Genomic DNA, 23,503 nt, shown 5'->3' on the forward strand with positions numbered 1-23,503 from the left:
TGTTTATTTAGGAAAGCAGTCTCTAGTCCAGCCGGCTTTATGTTGTCCGGATAGGGTGGCGCTGGAAGTAGTAACAGAAAACTAACCATGTATAGGGTAACGTGAATCAGTGTGGACTGAAATATCACCTTTTCAAAACATGATTTGTTTTTATTTATTTATACAATATACCCTTAAAGGCCCTCATGGCTGAGGTTATTACATAGGGGGAGAAGGGTACAGACAATTGATAAACAATGCAATACACCACAAATTCCTTGAAAAAAAAATTTTCGCACACATCATGCGACATTAGAATGTAAGTACCAAATACTGTTAATTCCGATAAGTACAAAGAAAAGAAGCAATAACATGATCAAATCTGTAGTCAAAAAATTATACCAATTATACATCTTCCAAACAGCATAAAATGAAATGAAGCAACAAGATCTACATTATAAGAAATACAAAGTAAAAAGAAACAGATCAAACATGAGATAATATATGCACCATGCTAAGCAGTAGTTAAGGCAGACAACAGATTGCAAAACTTATGTGGATCAGTGGCAGTAGCAACACGTGGAGGCAGAGCACTCCAGTCAGTTATGGTGCGTGGTATTAAAGAATGTGCGTAATTAAGTGTACGACATGACAAGCGCTGAACGTTAAATGGATGGTCGCGTCGGTCAAAGACGGAAGAAGGCAAACGAAAAAAGTCATCATGAAGTGTTGAGTGATGATACAGCTAATGAAAAAATGATAAACGTGCACCTTTTCGGCGGCGACATAGTTCTTGCAGGCCTGCGCGTTTCTTTAATGCTGTGGTATGACGTGAGCAATCAGAGTAAATAAAACGAACAGCGCGGTTCTGCAATGATTCAATGTATTTATTAAATATGCTTGATGAGGGTCCCAAATAGCCGAAGTATATTTAATTTTAGGTCTAATTAGTGTACAGAAGGCCCGTAATCGAAGGTAAGAAGAAGCATGCTTCAAGTTATGTTAAGCAAAGGGCCAAGCACGCTCCCTTGCGGGGCGCCGGAGTGTACTTGGCTGAAGGATGAGTAATGGTCATGATCTGCATTCCTTCAGCGGAAAATGGCGGTGAGAGCCGAAACGACCCTCTCTTTTTTTAAGATCTCCCGCTCCAGTTGCGGCGGCGCTGACGTTTATGTGACTTCAGTAATGGGGCTGTTTGGTCTTGTCGGTGCAACATATTGGTGAAATGCAACGCACCTATATGCAAGGACAGCATTAACGAGACGACAGACATGCGTTATGATAATCTTATGAGGCGATAAGGGCTTCATACCAGAATATGTTTCATGCGCAAAATGTGAACAGAAGTTGCTGGTTTTGTTTTTTAATGCATGTTTCTTAAGTTCCGCTTGAATAATTGAACAAATATAGCTTCTTTGCCAAACGAGAACAGAATATATGACGTCATGGAGGGCTAATGCGAGAATTCCGAAGCGGTTTCGCCATCCATCCCTTGTTTTGCCATATTTTCTGTCAGTCTAAGCTTCCGTGTCAACTCCGAAAGTGCGATCCACCATTTTAGTTTAACTTATTCTTTGTTGCCTTATATGTAAGTCAACTGGCATTTGTGCCCACGACAATGAGTTGTCACTTGAAATCGGCCGATCCGTTGCAAGCGCCTCTTCCAGCTCACCTTTCCTGCAAAGCAGTATGGTTTCCAGGAGCGTCCTCTCGATGGGATCAAGGGCCAACGATTTGCACTGGGCTATGGCTTGTTGGATTTGCCGGACGCTGGTTTGGAGCTCAGCCTGCAGGCCAAAGACGCATGGGGAGGGTTATCGTTACAGATTTCGAACACGCGTCGAATAGTCCTCGATACCCGATCCCCATGTGATTCGAGAATTCGCTATGCAACGTCGTCGAATACTGGTTTCTGTTGAAATACTATAACCGACACCAGCAGTCGTGTTAATCTCGAGGAAGAACGACCAATGCAAGTGGAGAGCGCTCCCAATGATACCACTGCGGATCCCTTCTGCACGGTACTTTCCAGTCGCTAAATAAACGCGCTTTGCCCCAGCCAGCCTATGAATTAGTTTATTGAACATATTGTTGTTGAACAATTTGTTGTCTGGACTTGAGCACAGCAATTTCTTAATTTGGCCAATCCTACCATATGTTTTCATCCTGGAAAATCATGCGCACTGCTATACAGTATCACACTTGGTAACTCCTTCAAGAAACAGGACACTCTTTAGGACGCGCGTGCAGCGTGCTAGCAGTTCGTGTATTTTATTAGTGTCAATGGTATTGATGTGCCTTATATTATGATATTTCAGCTTTTGTTCATTTACGAGCTTCTGGGTTTGCCCGACATGCAGTTGGTAACGGCATCACATGTATCAAATAACGTAATACCGCCCTCTCCGTTTTTCTTCCTTTCTTCTTTTTTTTTAGCCCAACGGGCTCTATTCAAACTATATATTTCACCTTGTGTAGGAAATATTCGCCATTCGATTCGATATTCACATTTTTCTCATATATTAGTGTCAGAATCGATTTGAAAATTTCGCCATTCGCACACGCCTAGTTTGCGTGATTCTACTTACGTTTCTACTGGCGCTTTGTCCTGAAGCAGCTGTCCCACCTTCGTGCTGTTTCTTTGCTGTGCTGAATCACCAGCTACAGTTCATACTATGCGCGCTCTTTTTCTGACGTGATATGGGTTACTACAATCGACAGAGCCATGCCTTCAAATCAAAAGACTCGAGCTGTTCTGTAGCATTCAGCGTCGTAGCCTAGCCTTTGACGTCTGGCCACACTGATGCAGATATCATAGTTTTCCAATACCGTCTTCAACGGTTTCAATGTCCTTATACAGAAAGCAAGGGATCTACCCGCGAGAGTGCCATGCGCCTTCGAAGCGAAGACCCACAGAACTGTCTTGTTGTCTTCAACGATGTAGTCTTACAGTTGATATCTATACCACAGCGACACAGAGGTCGTGTATAGTTTTCGCATATGCTTTGAATGATTTCACTGTCCTTACAGAAAGCAAGGACTAGAAGTATTGAAAAGTTGTACAGCGACGTTTCACTCTCGGGACTTCAGGCGCCAAAAGTTGCCTGCATTGGGACCATATATATATAATGTTGCAATGTCCAGACTTTTTCCTCATCGTCCGCACCGATTTTCTTGCCGCGTCACTCTTCGTGGATTGCTTTTTGTTTGCCTTCTGCGGATTATAATTCCTATAGTGCATGCGCTAATGTTTGCGGAACAGAATACAATCGTATGTGCCTGTGTTAGCTCGACAGAAACGCCGCCGCAAGCACTTTGTCTGAAAACATTTCTCACTGATTTAATTTACTGATGGAGCTCGACATCCCAAAGAAACAAATGGGCCATCAGAAGCACCACATAAGGGGCTTCACAATAACTTTGAGCAAATGTAGTTCAACCAGTGCCTAAAGGCAGGTGCAAAAATGTTTTTCCTTTTTGGCCCCATCGGAATGCGACCTCCCTGTTTGGAAATCAAGCCTATAGCATAGAACAGGCTTTTCCCATATGTAGGCCTGCACAGGCCTTTTCTATGTCTAAAAAAGGCCTAGACTTAGCATGGGCCTCTCTTGCTAACCTCGTTAACTGTATTCGCTCTTATTTTTACAATCGAAATCAGTATGTCCAAGTAAATGACTGTATCTCCCGTCTACTGCCCGTGTTATCGGAAGCCTCTCAGTATCGCGTTCTTTGACCTAACCTTTTTTTTTAAGCCCATATATGTATATAAAATACCGTTACACCGATCGGTATGCGTGTCGTAAATATAAGATTTTTTGCAGATGACTGCATGTATTTTAAAAACCATTCATACCTCGAACAACAAGCAGTGCCTTCAATTTACCCTACATGCCATTTTCAAGTTCTGTGAATATTTGGCTATGAATCTAAAGAGTGATAAATGCATCTCACTCATACTGCAAACAAAAAAACCTCCTCTTCGGCATATTTATTCCCTTGACAGCTGTACTTTGACTGATTTTGATGAGTGCGTACATTTAGGTGTTACGACTACAAATCGCCTAACGTGGTCGAATCATATTACCAAAACCTGCTCATCTGTCTCTAAACAGCTCAAATTGTTGAAGTAAACAAATTGATATATTGTGCATAAGCGCGCATTTCCTTAAAAACACACACAAGAAAGCATGTGCGAGTACATGCACGCATATACGTGCACTGTTATTATGCTACCTACCTATCTGCTATCTACCTACCTATCTAGCAATACTACCTGCGCAAGCAAGGTGACATAGAATGACAGTAACCTACGCTGAGTTCCAAGCCCAACTGTATAGCTGGAGTGTACTAGGATTGTAGCTCACTCCACATAGCCGAACCGACATTGGTCCAGACATACTATACATCTTTGCCGGCTCCCTCCAAGGCATGATCGTGAATATTTTCTGTATTATGAACGAGCGCTGAAAAAAATTGCAATTTAGATTAATGTACGGTGCAGATATTTATTCCATATGCAATAAAGAAAAGCAGAAAAAAAGAAAATAAGGCGTGCCTCAAAAGTAACCAAGTCGTGGCCTCACCCCCTTCCCTTTTCTTGTTCTCCATCCTTAAGGTCCTTCTGCGAGCAATAACCACTATCCGACTTCAAGTACATACAAGCGCAGACATCAGCGAATGCAAGGGTCTAGTTCTCGCGCATGTTTCTGCACCACAGCCATAATCTTTTTTCCCTGTCACTTCCAGCCCATAATTTGGTTGCCTGCCATAATGCTACAAACCGACAGTTCTATCCCTTTGTTCAATCATTAATACCTCTGGTGGCACCTTGTAACGAGAAGTTCACCCAAATTTATAAGCGTGTAGAACTGTATCAGTGCAGACGCACAGCCGTAGGAGAGGTATAATGACTCTTCTTTTTTTCTTTGATCAGAGGGAACACTCGAGTAAATAACAAAAGAACGTTTCTCGGATATGGTGGTCCACTACGTCGCAATATGTTGCCACCAGCACTGCTGCTCCCGTCTACGTCACCACTATTCCGAGCTTGCGCAGTAGATACAGTTGTCCACACTTCTGCCTAGAGCGCCGAATCGGTGAGCTGTTATGCAAGGAAATTGATATCTGTGGCGTTGCTCACCGGTTAGAGAAACAAATATTGCGAACGCCGGAAACCACAAGAACTCGCGGGCCGCGCAGTTTTCAGCTGGGTACCTAGCTTGACCCGGACTCCTGCAGGGCTCTGCTTAAACCGATAGCAGCTGCTGTGAACTTAGCTCTTCCCCCCCCCCCCCCCCTTTTTTTTTTTTTTGCTCTGCAGCGCAGTGCCCGAGCGCTCTAGACAGAAATGTACTTGGTGGCGCAACCCACCACCCCTTTCCGAAGGGGATGCTCGTATCATCTATCTATCCATCCATCCATCCATACTACACGTTCGTCCATGGACAGGGCTCGGACTCTCACCACACCAAACACAAGGATGCGCACCCCGAGAGCGGTGGAGGCGGCCACGTGACCCATGAGCAACAGCACGTCCAGCGGCCAATGGGCGGCCTGCAGCAGGAAGAGCTGGGGCCACGCCTCGTCCAGAATCGCGGCCTGGTCCCCCGCGGGCAGCGTGCGGAACAACTCGTTGGCCCGCGCCCGGCGCAGCGCCACCAGCAGCACCTGGGCTGCCACCTCGTGGAGCAGCAGCTCTTCGCCGCCGCTCGGCCGGTGGTGCTGCTGCTGCCGGTCCGGTGACGGGGCGCAGGGCATCGGCACGGCTGCTGCGCACGTACCAACGTAATCACGACAAGAAATGGGCGCCGCTGTTCGTTTTCAGATCATCAAAACTACAGCGGTAGATATCGACCGCGGCCGTCGTTTTAAGACGCTCGGCTCTTAACACAAACAAGTTGGCGACTGCAGCGCTGTGGCGCGAAGTTTTCTCGCTGGTGAAAATCCAGGCTCTTAGGTGCTGCTATTCCTCTGCAAATTAGTTTCCGTAAATACTGCCCACTAACGATATAATCGCACCCTTTATTTTAATATTTACTTTCAAAGGGGAAGCGGAGGAGGTTGGCCTGAAGTTCACTCCTCCAGCCTGCTCTCTCTCTCTCTCTCTGGACCTTGGGAAGGGAAAGGGGAGAGAAAGCAACACTGGGCCCGACTAAGCCTTAAGCTTGGTCAGTGCTTGGCACGGAGCACCTTCATCGCTATCAAGGCACTTCTCATTTATTGCTTTCATTTATTGCTTTTCATCTATTGGCAAAGTCGCCTCCATGCGCTTTTGGAATGCAGCCACCATGGCTGCTACTGCGGAAGCTCCCTGCAGCTATCTTTCCCTCTATACCCGGTGTTCAAGTCTGTTTTCACTAAAAGATAAAAAAGAATTTCCACGAACGTGTGTTTTATTGATACACGAGCGAACTGACTTATAGCGTCTTGCGCGCTGCAGCTATGAGCAAGTATTCATATACTAACAAGTCTGTTTTTTGAACATGGAGGGAGGAAATAACTTCCTTTTTCCATGGTTTTCGACGCGGTGGTGCCCGTATATATATATATATATATAGTCTGAAGTAAGCTTTCATCACGACCTTCGGCATCAACGTCATCAAGAATATATAGGTGGAGCATCGGTTTGATTTGTGGGGCTGTTGTACGACCCAGAGCAGTGCAGAGGCGTTCTTTTCCGATGTATACTATATCTTCGTAATATGAGCGCCCCCCTGCACCCGTATAGGGACACACGCTCTCACAAGCAATCTTTCAGTGCGGTCTTGCTCCAAGAAAAGGGCTTCCGATAAACACCACCTCTTTCTCTACCGCCTCCGGTTCCCATTTGTCACACCACCATCTCCCGCCAGGGGGGCACAATGTAAAAAAAAAAAAAAAAAGGAAGAACGTGCGCTTAGATTTAGGTGCACGTTATTGAGGTCCAAATTATTCCAGACTCCCCCACTACGGCGCGTGCCTCATAATCAAATCGTGGTTTTGGCACGTAAAACTCCATAACTTAATTCTAGGCGTTGCAAGGCTTCTAAACACCTGCTAACTATAATGTTAGGTATACTGCTGGCTGAGATAATATTACTAATGATCATCACTCCTGCCATGCAATATCATCAGCGTTCAGCATCAGGCGCAGGCGTCGCGTGCTGCGCCGCGAAGCAATACAGCGCAAGCAGACAACGGTCACCATACGCACGTCATCTATCTATGCGTAACTATATGTCTGAGAATCAAGAGAAAGAACGACGTTGCCGTGACTTTTGCAAGCAAGTTTTTAATTTGTGCTTGAGCACTTTTTTCCTGATAATTCTCTAAATTATTTCTTTAAATAATGCTTTTCTAAATAATTATTTATTTAAATTAGTTTCCCGGCAACATGCATGCGTATTTTTATGAAAGATTCATGTGGTACGTATCTAGTACGTCTACTAATGCGCATGTCCTCACGAACTTTTCCCCACAACCAAAAATGCAGGGACGAATATAGACCGCCGTCCAAATTGAAGAGGATCCGCATAGATGCGCCAGCCAATTACGTTCGCTCATTTCCATGACGTCACGGCGAAGGCGAACTTTTCCCATTATTGGCGTATCGCAGGTATAGATGTAAAATTTCCGGGCATTTCGAAGGCGCGAAAGAAAATATGAAAAAGAAAATCTTTTTCCTTGGAAATTTCGGAAACACTGGAAAAATGTGCCATACTTACTTAGCCTACGGAACTAGAACCAGCAGTTGTTATGGGTAAATGAAAAGGCATGTTTCCGAAACTTAGGGCAAGAAGTTGACGTTCTATAACAAATAACCCCCCCCCCCCCCTTTTTTTTTTTTACTTGGGCCGAGATTCTTGTTAGCTTTCATAATCCTCGTTTACATCCATAAAAGCTGCTCTTTTGCTCTCTTAGAGGAGGACTGGCGTATACCATCTTGTACACTTTTGGAACATCAGCTTTTCGCATGACGGATTCTGTGTGGTCAGTAGACGTGCGTTCGCCATTACAAGAACAACGTCAAGCATGTGCATGCCTTTAGATGTACGGAACAGCGAGAAAGTGGCAGCCATGAGTACATTTTCTTATACTATAACCAGCTTGAAACAGTTTACAATAGTCAGCTATTCTTTCACCGTTATTCACTTTGTGAGAAAAGTTTGGCAAATGATTGAAGAAATAAAGACAGAGCTTTCTCTACTAATTTGACAACGATGAAGCGCAATACGCCGGACCAAAAGAAGACGATACGGGCGACCGGACAAGTGCTACCAGCAACTGCATCAGCTGTAACATTTGTCCATTGGGTCCCGCGTATCGCGCTTCATTGTTTTCAGGCATATGCTCCACCATCTGGCCCAAAAGTCTGCGCTTCCAAATTTCTCTACTGAATTGCTTATCGAAATATCAGTGCCGGTACGTATGACGTCACGAAGTCTGTTTTCTTGCTGTTGTTGTTCTCGTATTGCGTCGTTTTGGATCCAGATAAGTTCTCAAAGCCTGCTAGGTCGAGCCGTTTGTTCCTTTAAAACGCAGTGGAGTCCTTCTTTAATGATAAGAACTATAATGAAAAAAATCAACTATAAATACATACAAAGGCTATCGACCCATTACGCTATGACTATAGGGAACATCGGGGCAGCGTCACCAGCCTTCGGTCTTGCGTATTTTCTGCAGTACCATAAGCATCTACCTCACGGTAAAAGGGAGACCTCTTGCCACTTTTGCCATTTGTGAAATGTAATGAGCTCATGGAGCCAGTATAACTTTTTTTTATTGTATCTATAAGTATCAAAATTGTCCGTCTGATGTGAAACCTAATGAATGAAATTAGATGTCGGAACCAACGTCTTTGAAATCTTGCTCTAGAAGTGCGTCAATTCGAGTAGCGCAGCAAAGCAGCCAGCCAATTCAGGATGACCGCAAAATCTGCGTGAAAATTAAGAGCCAAGGGAAACAATGACCTCTCGTAGATCCTTGCCAAACGAGCCAGAAAGCATAAAAAATTCTATATATACACTGGAGCATAGAGAAGCGCATTTTGTACCACCATGAGGAAAGCACAGATGGAACTACTAGGATCGTGACGCTTGCTTGGATAAAAAATATATATATAAAGAAACACGCAAGTGCAGAGTATACTTATAGTTGGGACAACGGAAACTCGCGTTCTGCACACCGACCAAGACATCCATGGGCAGACTAGGAAATGGATGCTGTTCTAGATAACTGTGAATAAGAGTGTTACTGAGGCTGTCCTTCCAGTCGTTTTCCGACAGTAAAAGGTAGGATCCCACGTGCCCCGCGATAAATGACGCATTTCCTTCGTCATGACGTCATAAATCTTGATAGCCTTTGCATGGATCTGTAGTTAGCTACAGTCCTCCTTTTTCATTAAAGGAGAACTCCGTTGCGTTCTATAAGGGAACAAACGGCTCGATCTAGCAAGTTCTAAGAACTTATCTATGCCCCACGGTATATTCAGAATTTCTTCAGCCAGTATAACTGGTTTTCTGGCTCGTTCCGACACGGAAACGATCTACGAGAGGTCGTTGTTTCCTTTAGCTCTCAATTTCCACGTAAATATTGCGGTCATCCTGCGTTGGAGGGCTGTCTGGCCGCGCTGCTCGAATTGACGCACTTCTAGAGCAAGCTTTTGACGACGTTGGTTCTCTGAGCAACAAAAGGTGCAGAAGCAGCAGGCCACCAGCATCAAATATGTTGCTCAAACTTGATGAAACAATACGTTGCCTAAAAGTTTACACTCGCTAAGTGACGCCAGCCTAATTTCCGCATGATTTACATCAATTTACTGAATTTCGTTAGGTAACTCTCGATCTTTGTTTTTTTTTTCTTTCCGCTTTTTATTGCCCTGAGAAAAAAAAACGAGAAAATAGTCCTTCTCCAATTCTTTTTTTTTTTCATGCCCTCACATCTCTACTATCGTGAACTGTTTTTGATAGCTGAAGCACAGTGGAGCAGGTGGTGTGCGCTTTTGTGAGAGCTGGAAACCTTGCTAAGGGGGGCGTCCTCTTACAAATCCCTGCCGTCGTTACTCGTTTCTCCTTTTCATCTGTCCTACTGCGCTTGAAGCAGTACCGACGGGCCGTTGTAGAACAATGTCCACTTTGCTTCGCCCCATGGACACGATAAGCTTCGGTATCAGCGGGTATCAGCATAACCCCGAGATCGGGTGACCCGACTGTGTGTAGTGCCGCCGAATCTGGAAGGCTTCAACATCATCAAATCGATATAGTTCCCTGCCACTAGATGGCGGCACCACCTGCATAGCCTGAATGTACGTGTCACAAGCGACGGTTGTTACAGTTTATGAACAATTTTCGTTCATCATGCACATAAGATCGTCGATATTGCTCATGCATAAAAATTTGTTGAAATTTCTGACAGAGCCGACTGTATACACTTCGTTAAATGTGGCACAGCACTTTTTTTTTTTTTTTTGCTGGTGTAACAAAACAAAAGGCAGACCGTTATATTCGTGTACAAAAAACATACATTCTCTTATAGTTAATAAGAAACATTACTTTCATGGAATGTGGAAAATAATATAGAAGTGTCTATATCTACCGAATGAGAACCGAAACTGAGCATCTGCGCCGCTGGTGTAGTGGTATCATGCAAGATTCCCATTCTTGCGACCCGGGTTCGATTCCCGGGCGGCGCACGTTATTTTTTTTTTTTCTTTTTTAACTTCCAATTCATGGTAAGGAAATGGCGATTTATATGGCATACAAAGTACTGAATGTGCACGTATTATCGACGTTAGTAATATTCGTTGCTACTTATAGGGAGATGGCAAAGGACGCACCCTATCACTGCAGAGGAGGAGGAGGACGCAAGCTACGGATATCCGTGTAGTCAGTGTAACGCTACAGAACTTTAACTGTGAGATTTTTTTCAATATCCACTAGACTTTGGGAGTGTTGATGAATAACTGTGTGCCCTATCTAGCATCGCTTTAAGTATTAATTCCCAGTTTGCTGCTTTGCGCCCTGCAAAACAATAATAATAATAAAAAAAAAGAAATTGATTCGCTCATTGTATTTTCGCACACACACGTCTCTTAGTCTCATCAAATAAACAGCAGAGCGCGCGCGCGTACATACGCACACGTGCAGACACGCACAACACTTCGTGTATCAATCAGGATGGTACGTAGCGCGCTTTGCGTTTCACGGCAATCCCCATTTATTCGCGTTATTGCTGGCCATTTGTGCTCTACAGGCGAGAAGTGCGACACCATAGCGCGACACCATAGAGAAAGAAATTGCGGCACCATTAACTTCACTTTACTGCGGTTTCCATGGCATATATATGTAAGTACAGTGCTCAGGAATTGAAACACGATACTCGGAGGGCATGGCTGCCGGCGCTTTTCCCGCCGACCGTGGGTACCGGGGACACCGAGCCGATGCATCGTGGTACAAGACAAAATGGAGATCATTTATGGCGCATTGTGACTGCATTTGGTCCCACAGCGATCGCCCAGCGCACACCGGCGACGCAGAAAAAAAAAAAAAAAAAAAAGACGGCGGCAGCCACGCGCTCCGAATATTGCGTTTCAATTGCTGAGCACTCACTGCGGATACTATCGTCACCACGTGATCTACCCGCTGTGGTTGCTCAGTGGCTATGGTGTTAGGCTGCTGAGCATGAGGTCGCGGGATCGAATCCCGGTCACGGAGGCCGCATTTCGATGGGGGCGAAATGCGAAAGAGCACCCGTGTACTTAGATTTAGGTGCACGTTAAAGAATCCCAGGTGGTCGAAATTTCCGGAGTCCTCCACTACGGCGTGCCTCACAATCAGAAAGTGGTTTTGGCACGTAAAATCCCAAATTTAATTAATTTAACCACGTGATCTACGCACCGCGGGATTTGCGCACCGCGCTTGTATCGCTGCCATGATTAAACCTGTTCGGGGAACATTTAAATTGTCGCTGTCGTCATCAGAATGTTTTAGCACAATGTTTCCCTAGCGTGATCGCCCATGCCGAGCGTCAGCTCTGCGCGTTATACTTAATATGCTCATAGCACACGCAGGTATAAGACCTCATAGACGTGGTAAGCGATATGGTAGGGGAGTGAGTGAGTGGTCCAGCGTCTTTAATGAAGACTAAGTGAACAAAAAAAAAAGAAGAACATCGGAGAAAAGTTGCAAAACAGAGAAATCGGTGTAAAACTCCGCTCAACTGTTCTACCGCCATACAACGTACGCCAAGCGCAGCTTCTGCTCCGGTATAGTTTTTCACAATATGCGCGAGCTCCGAAAAGCTGGAAATTCGGAAGAGTTTGCATAGACAATTGCAAGGAAGTGACATATCTCCTCCTCGTGTTTCTAAGCGACGGTTGAACGTTCGATGACATACCTCACACGGAACAATTACTAGTCTAGATCGCGAGGATAGACATGCCTTTACCTAATGCGCCATTTCAAACGTCACCGTGCACTCACCATCATTGGTCAGTTAAGCGTGCGCCGGTTTCGGAATCACAGATGCTAATAAGAAACAATCTAGGTTCAGCGAGGCAGCCGACAGGGTGTTAACTTGCACGACTTCAATGAACCGAATTACTCCCGTACCGTCTGGTGGGAGATCCGGCGGTGCCATGGCATCCCTGTGCTGCGGCAGCACCCTGCGGAATGCGCTGGCTCCGCCGTCGCTTCCGCCTGCGTTGCAGCCGAAGTCCAGACCGGCCAGCAGGCGTGCCGATGCGAAGAGCGACGACGACGACGAAGGGGCTGTCTCGACGGCAGACGCCATGGGCGCGGCTGGAATGTACAGCGGAGGCCTGCTGGAACACAAATGAAAAAAAAAAAAAAAACGCGTTCCTTTCGAATACTTCGAAGCGTAAGGAGTCGCTCTGGCGGGGTCAAGCGCTGACACCTTGCAAGGCTACAGATACAAGGTGTCCCAGCTAACTTTAGCCAGAGTTTAAAAATATGCCGATGCACTCTAAGACGACGCCACCAAATGCATGTTGCTGACTATTGTATGTAGTAAGTCACACTATTTTTACAGCGAAGCTGTATACCTCTACCGTCTAAGGAAATTTTTGTGTCGTAAGCAACAAACTTGTGGGCCGATCCCGGAGATAGTTCAATGCCGGGCCGACCCACGTCGGAGGTGAAGTGGCGTTAAGCACTACCCATACGTGTGTAGATCTCTCCAATGGGACGTGGGACGATCTCTCCAATGCTATTCACAGAGTGTTTACAGGAGGTATTCAGAGACTTGGATTGGGAAGAATTGGGGATAACAGTTAATGGAGAATACCTTAGTAACTTGCGATTCGCTGATGATATTGCCTTGCTTAGTAACTGAGGGGACCAATTGCAATGCTCAGTGACCTCTATCCACTGAGCTCTATCCATGCTCAGTGACCTGGAGAGGCAAAGCAGAAGGGTGGGTCCAAAAATTAATCCGCAGAAAACTAAAGTAATGTTTAACAGTCTCGGAAGAGAACAGCAGTTTACGATAGGTAGCGAGGCACTGGAAGAGGCAAGGAAATACATCTACCTAGGGCAGGTAGTGACCGCGGATACGGATCATGAGACTGAAATATTCAGAAGAATAAGAATGGGCTGGGGTGCGTTTGGCAGGCATTCTCAGACCATGAACAGCAGGTTGCCATTGTCCCTCAAGAGAAAAGTGTATAACAGCTGTGTCTTACCAGTACTCACGTACGGGGCAGAAACCTGGAGGCTTACGAAAAGGGTTCTACTTAAATTGAGGACGATGCAACGAGCTATGGAAAGAATGATGGGTGTAACGTTAAGGGATAAGAAAAGAGCAGATTGGGTGAGGGAACAAACGCGAGCTAATGACATCTTAGTTGAAATCAAGAAAGAAAAAAGTGGGCATGGGCAGGACATGTAATGAGGAGGGACGATAACCGATGGTCATTAAGGGTTACGGACTGGATTCCAAAACAAGGGAAGCGTAGCAGGGGGCGGCAGAAAGTTAGGTGCACCGATGAGATTAAGAAGTTGGCAGGGACAGCATGGCCACAATTAGCACATGACCGGGGTAGTTGGAGAAGTATGGGAGAGGCCTCATCCCTGCAGTGGGCGTAGCCAGGCTGATGATGATGATACCTGGGTTGATCCACGTATGGGGAGTGCTTAACGCCTGCTTCACCTCCGCCGCGGGTCGGCCCGGCATTGCAGTATCTCCGGGATCGGCCCACGTACGGGGAGCTTTTTTCTTACGACACCAAAATTTCCTTGGACGGTAGAGGTATACAACTTCGCTGCAAAATAGTGTGACTTACTCCATAAAATATAGTCAGCAACGTGCATTTGGTCGCGTCGTCTCAGAGTGCATCGGCATCTTTTTAAACTCTGGCTAAAGTTAGCTGGGTCACCCTGTACGTGCCCGCATGCTGCAATCCAAACCACGCACACTCGATTGCCACGTGTGTCCGCGGCCAACAGTTTGCGAAACAGTGTTTCAGAGTTCGGTGTGCGTTCCCATATACCTTAGCAGCAGCGAGCTCGTCGTTGGCACGGCAACCGAAGCCGTCCCCGGAGCCACGCAGGGTGCGGACAGCGCTGTCGCAGGTCCGGTCTGCAGGGCGATGGGCGGGAGCTGAGCGCCGCCTCCGCTGCCGGACAGGAGCTGATGGATCCTGGCCGAAAGACCTCGGCTGGAGCCCGGAGGACGCGCAGGGCGTCCGGTCGTGGGCGCACCGGTACCGCCGCCTTCGGCGTTGCTCCGGTTCTTGCTTTTGTTCTTGCGCGGCCCGCGTTCCTCTTGGACGGCTGCGTTTCGATGGGTAGCGAAGGGGGGGGGGGGGGGGGATGGAGACGAAATTTGGGATGTTTAGCTTGCATAGAAAACGGCCGTGCTGGAACGCGAGCACAGTGCCAGCGTTCGAGCGGGATTATGCACAGATGTCGGCGGTGCTCGTCCCGTCAATTTCGTCCACCCGATGCGTGTACAAACTGTAGCAACCAACTAGCCGGCGGCCCATTCGCCTATAGAGCGTCAAAGTGAAGTATTGCTGAGAAGTAAATGGCTGAGAGTGGCCCCTCCGAGGCGTCCGTTCAAAATCTTGTAAAAGACTCGTTGAAAGAACCGTTGCAGCTATCGCGATGAGGTTGGAACGTGACGTTTGGTACGGCGAGGGGAATGTGTGGGCATAGAAAGAAAAAATAAGTGTGGGAACATTAGATGCGGTACGACATATTAATGATTGAATTTCTGTTAATTGGACTTGGGAGTTTCAAGAGCATTTAGGTGCGCTTTTCAGGTTTGCACCCTTAAAGTCCCTTGACTTGCACATAAAAATTACGCAAAGCACAAAAAGAAAGACAAGATGTTGTAGGTCCTAAGCATAACCACTTATCACAATTCTATGTGCAAGTATTGGTAAATGTATTCAACACACACACACAAACACACACACACACACACACACACACACACACACACACACACACACACACACACACACACACACACACACACACACACACACACACACACACACACACACACACACACACACACACACACACACACACACACACACACACACACACACACACACACACACACACACACACACACACACACACACACACACACACACACACACACACACACACACGCACGCACACACGCACACACACACACACACACACACACACACACACACACACACACACACACGCGCACGCACGCACGCACGCACGCGCACACACACACACACACACACACACACGCACGCACACCCCAATATAACACGTCAATATTTTGGCAATTTCAAATTTCATGATAGATAAGATTTAGAGAATTATGATGTCTTTCTTTGGCGCGGACTTAGCGCTCTGAAATTTAGGCCTTAACTTTTGAGTCCTCATTTAGTATGTTTTTGTAACAAAATATGAGGAGCACGCGCCTTATAAAAAATAAAGAAATATTGCTCCCAGTCACAAGAATAAAATACACAAGACCAGAGAGCAGTGGGAGACCGCGTTGCTCGGCTTTGCACCAGAAGACCAACTTAAGGCAATACAGCAGGCAGAAGATGCCGCGAGGGCCCAAGGGCTCCAGGCCGTCATCTAGGTAGAGAGGCCTAGGTCTCAAATCTGCTGTCCTAAAATAATGTTTATTCCTCCTCCTCCTCCTCCTCCCAGTCACTAGAATTTTAAGTTGTGTTTTAAATACAGCAATTGTCATCGAAAATTGTTTCAGTGGTCGCCTGATCAGAGGAATCTTGCTTTTGATGTGCACTTTTGATGTGATCTGGAGTGCACATAATTTGTTGTGCAATTGCATAATCTACACCGAGCACTATTTCTAAAGCAATCTTACCCTTTTTCTTTTTCATTCTGTTTTAGTTCCACCCAGTAAATTACACACGTAGTGAAGACCGTAAGTAGGTCGATTCGGAATTAAGTTCTTTCCTCTCTGTCGTAACTAAGAATTATGCGCACTTACAATGTGCTGCGCTTGCTCCTTGGAAGCCACCGGGCAGGCATATGGATGTCCTACGTATATGTATAATGAGGTTAGGATTTCTAAATATAGGAAAACGGGCCACTTCGTTTAGCTTCAGCCAGTTCAGTACCCACCATTTCAGCTGTGGAACACTCTCGTAGCGTGATTTGTTGGAAGAATGTTGTATTGTTCTCTTCGTTACTTCAGCGACCGACACAAATATCATTGTGAAACTCGACATCGGTAAAAAGTAGTGCGCAAACCGCAATGTTGATTACTACGCGCGTGCGTGAGCACTGCGGAGCGTAGGTTTAGAAGTCGGAAACATACGTTTAGGCTGCGATGTTGCGAATCACGTATTTCTAGCCTGCATCATCTCAGGATATTATACAGGCTTTATTTCATAGTACTAACCCTGATGGCCACCGCCGTTCATCAGCTGTTGACCGCGCCAGCAAGTGCTCTTTAACTGCGGCCAGTGAACGCCTGCCAGAATGGCTTAGACAGCATATAGCATCGCGAGTCGGATAATTCCTAGCTCTGCAGAATCCATAATTGCGCGAAAGCCCGTAAGATGGCTGTAGATGACGCGCAAATACCGCATTTTTAAATCTTTGGCGGGGAAGTAGGAGAAAAGCTGAGAAGAAAATTGCAAGCCAAATTTGCCATGTAATTTAATCACAGTACACTTCCTCCTCAAAACGACGAAATGTTGTGCGTACGAATTGAACTCGAGAGTCTTTATTACGCATTAGCTAGCGTCTACGCTCCTATCACAACTCACGCTTGGTCGGTGCAACCGCTTGCTCTGTAAAGCGTGCTTCACGATATAAACACCTGTGTTGTTGTGGAGCTATACAACGCTGAACTTTGTGCATTTTTTAGCATTGTCCTCTTTTATGTGGTGGCATCCGATTAAAATACGGCAAGATACGAATGAGTGAAATCAGTTACATCAGAAATAAATACTGCGGAGTGCAGCATGTTTTCACAGATAAAATAAATGTGAACAATTAGAACGTAACGCTAGCCATAGAGCTGGTTTATCACGTCACTCACTACCTGTAAGGCTCACAGTAATCGGCGCGAGTATTAACGCCAGTGTCACATCACCAGAACGAGCACTGTTTCTCCGGGTTCATCTCCGAATGCCTCGAACAGTTGAACGCGTCCTTGAACGGCGCGAATCGCGACAGGGCGACGTTGACGCGGAGTCTCGCCGGAACGTTCGTCTTGAAGAGGAGCCGCTCTCGAGACTGCGCGTCGGTCTGCTGCGGCTCGCAGAGCGTCGAAGCCCAATTGACGAAGAAGAGCTGACCGACAGTGAGGCTCTTGGCCTGGTCCGGAATCGAGGCGTCACTGTCGGGCCTGTCGACCAGACGCAAGTAAACGTTGTACAGCGGCTGCAGCGTCGCGCCGTCTTCAACGTTTTCGTCTTGGAACAGCTGCCTGTCGGGAAACAGATCGTCGCGCGCGTAGTGTCGGCTCAAGGAGTCGGCGAACAAGTCTTGCAGGCACTTAGAGCGCTCCTGGAAGCGCAGCTGCGTCACCGACGTCCACCAGTTCCGGAACTCGCCTCGCTCGTCGACGTGCGACCCGCGTTCGCTGATGGCTGCGAACATGCCTCGCAGCAGCTCGCCCAGGTAGAACTGGGCCGACGCGACGTCGAAACGGGGCGACATGCCGAGGACGAAGGCGACGGTTGCCGGAGACACGGAAACCTCGTTGCGGTCCGGCTCGTAGACGTAGCCGGGCCGGAAGGCGCTCTCCGTCGGGGTGACCGGCTGGTGGAAGCGGCTGAGGTCTCCCATCTTCCAGTACGCGTCTCTGATGGAGACGAGCATGGTGTAGTAGCCCTCGATGAGGCTCGACTTCTCGAAGATGTTCACGCCCGTCGGAAGCCTGTGAAGGGCAGCGTCCTGATCCTTGGGGGCCAAGACGACTTCCATGCGTTCTATCTTGGCGATGGCCACTGCGGCTTCTGCCTCAGACATCCACGGGGCCTTCGAAGCGGCCTTCTTCATTTCTTGCCGAGCAAGCTCCTCCATGCGTCGCAGGTTTTCGGCCGCGACGCCGGAAATTATATCAGGTGCCTTGCTCAGTACCAGGAACCATACCAATGACTTGGTGCCGAGTGGATAAAGCCCTTCCAGGAGATTCAAGCAGGCCTCCAACCTCTTGGGAAGACCCACTGCCAAATGATGTTGGTGGCTGAGAGGCACCATGAAGCCAGCCTTGTTCAGCGGAAGCGCAGGCGACAGGTATACGAGCAGCTTGTAACCAATGTAATTTAGCAGCGTGTGCGACTGAGCTTGCGGCAAAATGACCGATAGGCGGTCGAAGTACACTGGGTCAAGCAGCACGATCTTGTCCTTGGAATGCCGGAAGGCATCTTTAGATAGGAACTGCTCAAAATAATATTGCCAGTTCCAATGCGGGAGCGATTCGACCTTGGCGACGTATTGGACAACGTGGAGCACAGGCACCCGACGAAGTGCGTGAGAGGCGGCGACGTTCATCTTTTCCTCCAGGTCAATGATGTCTACGGCGCTGGACTCGGTGCCTTTGCCGCCGCGTTTCCACAGAGTCAAGACTTTGAGGATGAAATCGCCGTACGCCTCGATGCTTTGTTCGGGAAACACGTCCTTGAACCGCCTGAGCAAGATGGGCGGCGCGTCGACGTGGAGCAGGGCGGCGTTGCTCGAAGCGCGTTCCCTGACCGTCGTGCTGACGAGAGTCGACAGACCCGCCATCCTCTCGGCTCTCGCGGCGATCGCTTCAACGCCCGTGACGCGCGTGCCTGCGTCGTACGGCCAGCTGTCCAAAAGCAGGTCGCTCAGTATCTGGCGAAATACGTTCCAGTCCGTGTCCCTCGTCGAGCCGGGCACGCAGCGTCGCAGTATTACCGACGCCGCGCTCACGAACGTCGTCCCGTTAGTCGGCTGCCGGCGCAGATACTCCCAGAAGTCCAGCATGATGGACGCCGTCGCGGCGTACGCGTACGGCTGCGACTCGACTCCGTGGGAGAACCACCGAAGGCTACACACGTGCGAGTAGAAATCATCGCACGGTGCCACTAAGCCGTTTAGCTTTCCCTTGAGGTAGCGGGCCTGCCACCGGCACGAAGCCTGCTGGCAGCCGCTTTGTAGACCTGGCGGCCCCGTCGGCGGCGGTGAAGCCGCGCCAGTCTGTTTGCTTGTTAGGTGGTGCTTCTGCGCTGGAGTGTAGTAGGCGTGCCGACCGTGACCGTCGGAAACGCCAGGGCCACCGTCGGCGACGGCGGGGAGGAACTCATTGGACGAGGCCCTTAACAGCCTGATCGTGATTCCTGCGACGAGCATGAGGAGGACGGCTGCGAGCAGCGCAACGAGCCCGTACGAAACGCGGGCATCCGAAGGGTCTGAAGTTTCGGTGTCGTCGATCACCTGCGTGCGCTCTTCTCTGTTAAGCGGCCCGAAAAGCTGGGGACGCGCGAAATTCAGGGAACGCGCTCCTATGGCGGGCGAAACGACCCTGGCGTGGCGGTTGAGGCGGCGACTGCGGCGATGGTCACCCGCTTGAATCAGGAGCTGCTCCGCCGAAGAGGTCCTCCTTTTGGGTGCGTGTCGACGTCGTCTCTTGCGTCTCACGATGGGCTGCCGAGGAACAGGCGGCGCCGGCGGCTGGTCTGTAACGGGAGCCATAGGCGGCGGTGGTATCGGCTGTGTTAGGCCTACCGGGCCGACGCCGAAGCTTGGCGAAATCCCAGGCGTTGCAGGATAAATGGCAGAGTTTCCGGGTTGACATGGGGCCGGTGAATACACTGGCGAAGTGTACCCGCCGTAAGGATATCCTGGATACCCTGGTGCCTGTGCTTGGTTGTAGCCGTAAGAAGTTAGTGGAGTCGGGAGGTAAGCATGTACCGGAGCCATCGGTGAAAAGGGCATTAATGGTGGCTGGGATGGCGTGAACGAATTTCCTGGTGCAGCGATCACGTTGCTTTTGCGGCGTTTTTGGGGTGGCGAGCTGCCTATAGGGGCCGTAGAGCCGAAACCCTTCATGGCGGGCTGGTTCGAAGGCGCTGTGAAAACTGTATTGGTGGCCGGGGCGCGTGTCCTTAGATGATGATGATGATGATGATGACGAAGATGATGTGCTTCTAGCTACGGCACGTACATACAGCGGTGCCCTCAGAGCGAGCCGCGAAGTCTTCCTTTTCTCTCCACGGCGACCGCATTTCGATGGGGGCAAAATGCAAAAAAAACACCCGTGTATACTTAGATTTAGGAGCACGTTAAAGAACCCCAGGTGGTCAAAATAAATCCGGAGTCCCTCACCATGGCGTGCCTCATAATCAAATCATCGTTTCGGCACGCAAAAACCCCGTAATTTAATTATTTTTAATTTCGTTTTCTGAAAGCTGGCTCGATACTTGAGAACCTTTAGTGGCAGTTAAACAAAAGGAAAGGCCAAGATTAGGTTATAAGTTCCTGTACCACCAATGAAGAAAAACGAAACAAAACGCAACTTCCTGTTTACGCGCGCGCGGAGGAAAAAGTGCGAGTTCGCTGTGTGCACAGCTCTCCAAGATGTTAGTCCTCTCACGGGAGCGTCCACCGACACGACGTTCGGCACCATTTCGCAAGGCGCAGCTACGGAATAAAAGAGCGACGGCAGGCGCATGCGCACAGCGCATACTCTTGTACGAGCCTCGTGTGTTAGGCCGTATGGGGTTTCTTTTAGACTAAATAGAATATTTAGAAATCTCACGTGGCACATAGCACGATTCTGCTCCACGAACGAAAAAGATTACTCAAAGACGCCAGCTTTACTTCCACGATAAAAATAAAATGTGCAATTGACAAATTAAAAGAATTTCGCTCATTAGATTTTTTGATAACTGCTTCGTGGCTCTTACTGCAATTTAAGAATAGCAGCCGGTGATTTTGCAAGGCATATCGATTTGGAATTAATTCTACGTATGACATCGGTTTCGAGATATGTACCGTCAAACTTGCGGCAAAAATGCACTGCTGTCCTGCTTACTTTTTAAGGAAAAGGCTGTGTTATGCAATGAAGCGCAAAAGTAAGTCGATTTAACGCCACTGTATTTAGTCGCACATATTGGGAATGAATATGTCGAAACTGGTGTCATCCTGAGGATTCATTCCATGTGTATAGAGCTGGCAACTCGTCGGCGACAATTCGCAAATTGCAATGTGCGAGATAAATTAAGTTAGAAACCTATTAGTATAATTTTTCTAATTAGTTGATTACGAATTTTGATTTGTGATGCAGGTTATATCCGCCTCTTCGAGTTGTCCAGTTCAAGAATTAGAATAGTGCTGTCACATGCGATTTTTTGAAATTCTCCATAGCATTAAAAAAAAGAAAACTATATTCCATTTAGCTTCACATAACCCATGCAGTTTAACCGCTTCCGATGTAAACAGAAACGCGCAAGAAACCGCCGCGGTAGCTTAGCGGCTATGGTGTTGGGCTGCTAAGCACGAGGTCTCTGGATCGAATCCCGGCCGCGGCGGCGGAACTTCGATGGGGGCGGAAGCACCCGTGTACTTAGATTTAAGTGCACGTTAAAGAACCCCAGACGTTTGAAATTTCGGGAGTGCCCCGGTACGGCGTGCCTCACAATCAGATCGTGGTTTTGGCACATAAAATTCAATAATTTAATTTTCTTAAGGAAAGCGCAAACGCATTCCTGCGCGCACGATGGTTACCATAAGCGGTTATTGCGAACGATCTATGAGCTGATCAAACAACAAAGGCTATATGACGGGTTCATCGGAAATGCCTATCAGACGATGCTCGGATACTAGGACGCTCTCGGGGCATACGCCAATACCCTCGCTGCTTTCACAGGTGCGCTCTGTTAAACGGCGCTCACCGACGCGCCGGTCGACGCTCCTGTGAGATTATTGAAGCACAGCTATTCGACCCTTCCGGGACCGCTAGATTTGGTCGAATTATCCGATAAGTCGAATTTAAAAACGGCGATAAAGTGTACGAATTTCACCTGCGAGAATTCCCGACAAGACAGACCTTCACGGGAAGATGAGGGAGGCTTGAAGTGATAAACAATGGTCGGATAAGGAGTGTCGCTCGAACCAACGTATCGACAGCGGAACTTGTCTTCGTCAGGGCAGCAACAATCTTTATACTTTGCAGTGTTCAGTTAAACGCGGCTCACTCTCTCCCGCCTTCACTGAGAGAGATGAGCAGAATAAGCTGGTGCGCATAGTTAGATAAGCAAAAGTTATAAAAATAAAATAAAAGGAGGAGTGGTGGGGGGAAGAGAAATGAGGAGAGCGTGGTGGCGGTGTTCAGTACATATAGAGATGTGACAGGTAGGGGTATTTCTGTTGGTTATTCAATGGAGGCGATAAAAGAACGTTTTGCAACAGGGAGAAGTTGACATTTTGCGAACTGGTTGTAGTACATCGCGACCCGGCTGGCCAATGTATTCGAGATAAAAGGAAGGCGGCAAGGGCATGGATAATGAATATCTGTATAATATATTAACGCGACACTGAGCATGTATGTATGTATGTATGTATGTATGTATGTATGTATGTATGTATGTATGTATGTATGTATGTATGTATGTATGTATGTATGTATGTATGTATGTATGTGTGTATGTATGTATGTATGTATGTATGTATGTATGTATGTATGTATGTATGTATGTATGTATGTCGCGCATAATAATTGTCCGCTAAAGTAAAACACATTGTCAGCATAACGAAAAAAATGCGGACGGTTGTACATAATTTAATAATCAAGGAAATGTAAGTTGCTCCAACTGCTTTTCCTGTTCTTCCTTTCTTCTTCTGGTTTTGGAGAAGGCTACAGCAGTGGGGCACCGAGCAAAGTAGTGGCCCGCTGAAAAGCACCTTTTATAATTCACGAGAGCAACCCTGCGCAACGCGAAAGCGAGCACGAGATTTTTTTTTCTTCGTCTCTCGGCCTGCTCTTGAGCGATCGTTGAAATAAAAGATATTTGCCGAGAGTACGAACAAAGCAAGCGCTGACGCGAGGTGCAAACCCCGGGTGGAACGGGGCGGCAGGCCTC

The 23,503-nt window shown here is 47.6% G+C and overlaps 1 protein-coding gene and 1 non-coding gene across 2 annotated transcripts in view; one reads left to right on the forward strand and one right to left on the reverse strand.

Moving 5' to 3' along the window:
- LOC126540996 (photoreceptor-specific nuclear receptor-like) overlaps nucleotides 1-23,503 on the reverse strand; it is a 40,308-nt gene that overhangs the window by 1,599 nt on the left and 15,206 nt on the right. Inside the window, exons 4-7 of the mRNA XM_055076497.1 lie at nucleotides 14,465-14,747; nucleotides 12,567-12,778; nucleotides 5,467-5,747; nucleotides 1,652-1,766 (exon numbers count right to left, since the gene is read on the reverse strand). Coding sequence (XP_054932472.1) covers nucleotides 1,652-1,766; nucleotides 5,467-5,747; nucleotides 12,567-12,778; nucleotides 14,465-14,747 — 891 coding nt within the window. The remainder of the gene's footprint in view (nucleotides 1-1,651; nucleotides 1,767-5,466; nucleotides 5,748-12,566; nucleotides 12,779-14,464; nucleotides 14,748-23,503) is intronic.
- TRNAG-CCC (transfer RNA glycine (anticodon CCC)) lies at nucleotides 10,578-10,648 on the forward strand. Its single transcript has one exon. It is a non-coding gene; the product is annotated as a tRNA-Gly (tRNA).

The sequence above is a fragment of the Dermacentor andersoni genome, chromosome 2 (assembly GCF_023375885.2).
Source record: "Dermacentor andersoni chromosome 2, qqDerAnde1_hic_scaffold, whole genome shotgun sequence".
Taxonomy (NCBI): domain Eukaryota; kingdom Metazoa; phylum Arthropoda; class Arachnida; order Ixodida; family Ixodidae; genus Dermacentor; species Dermacentor andersoni.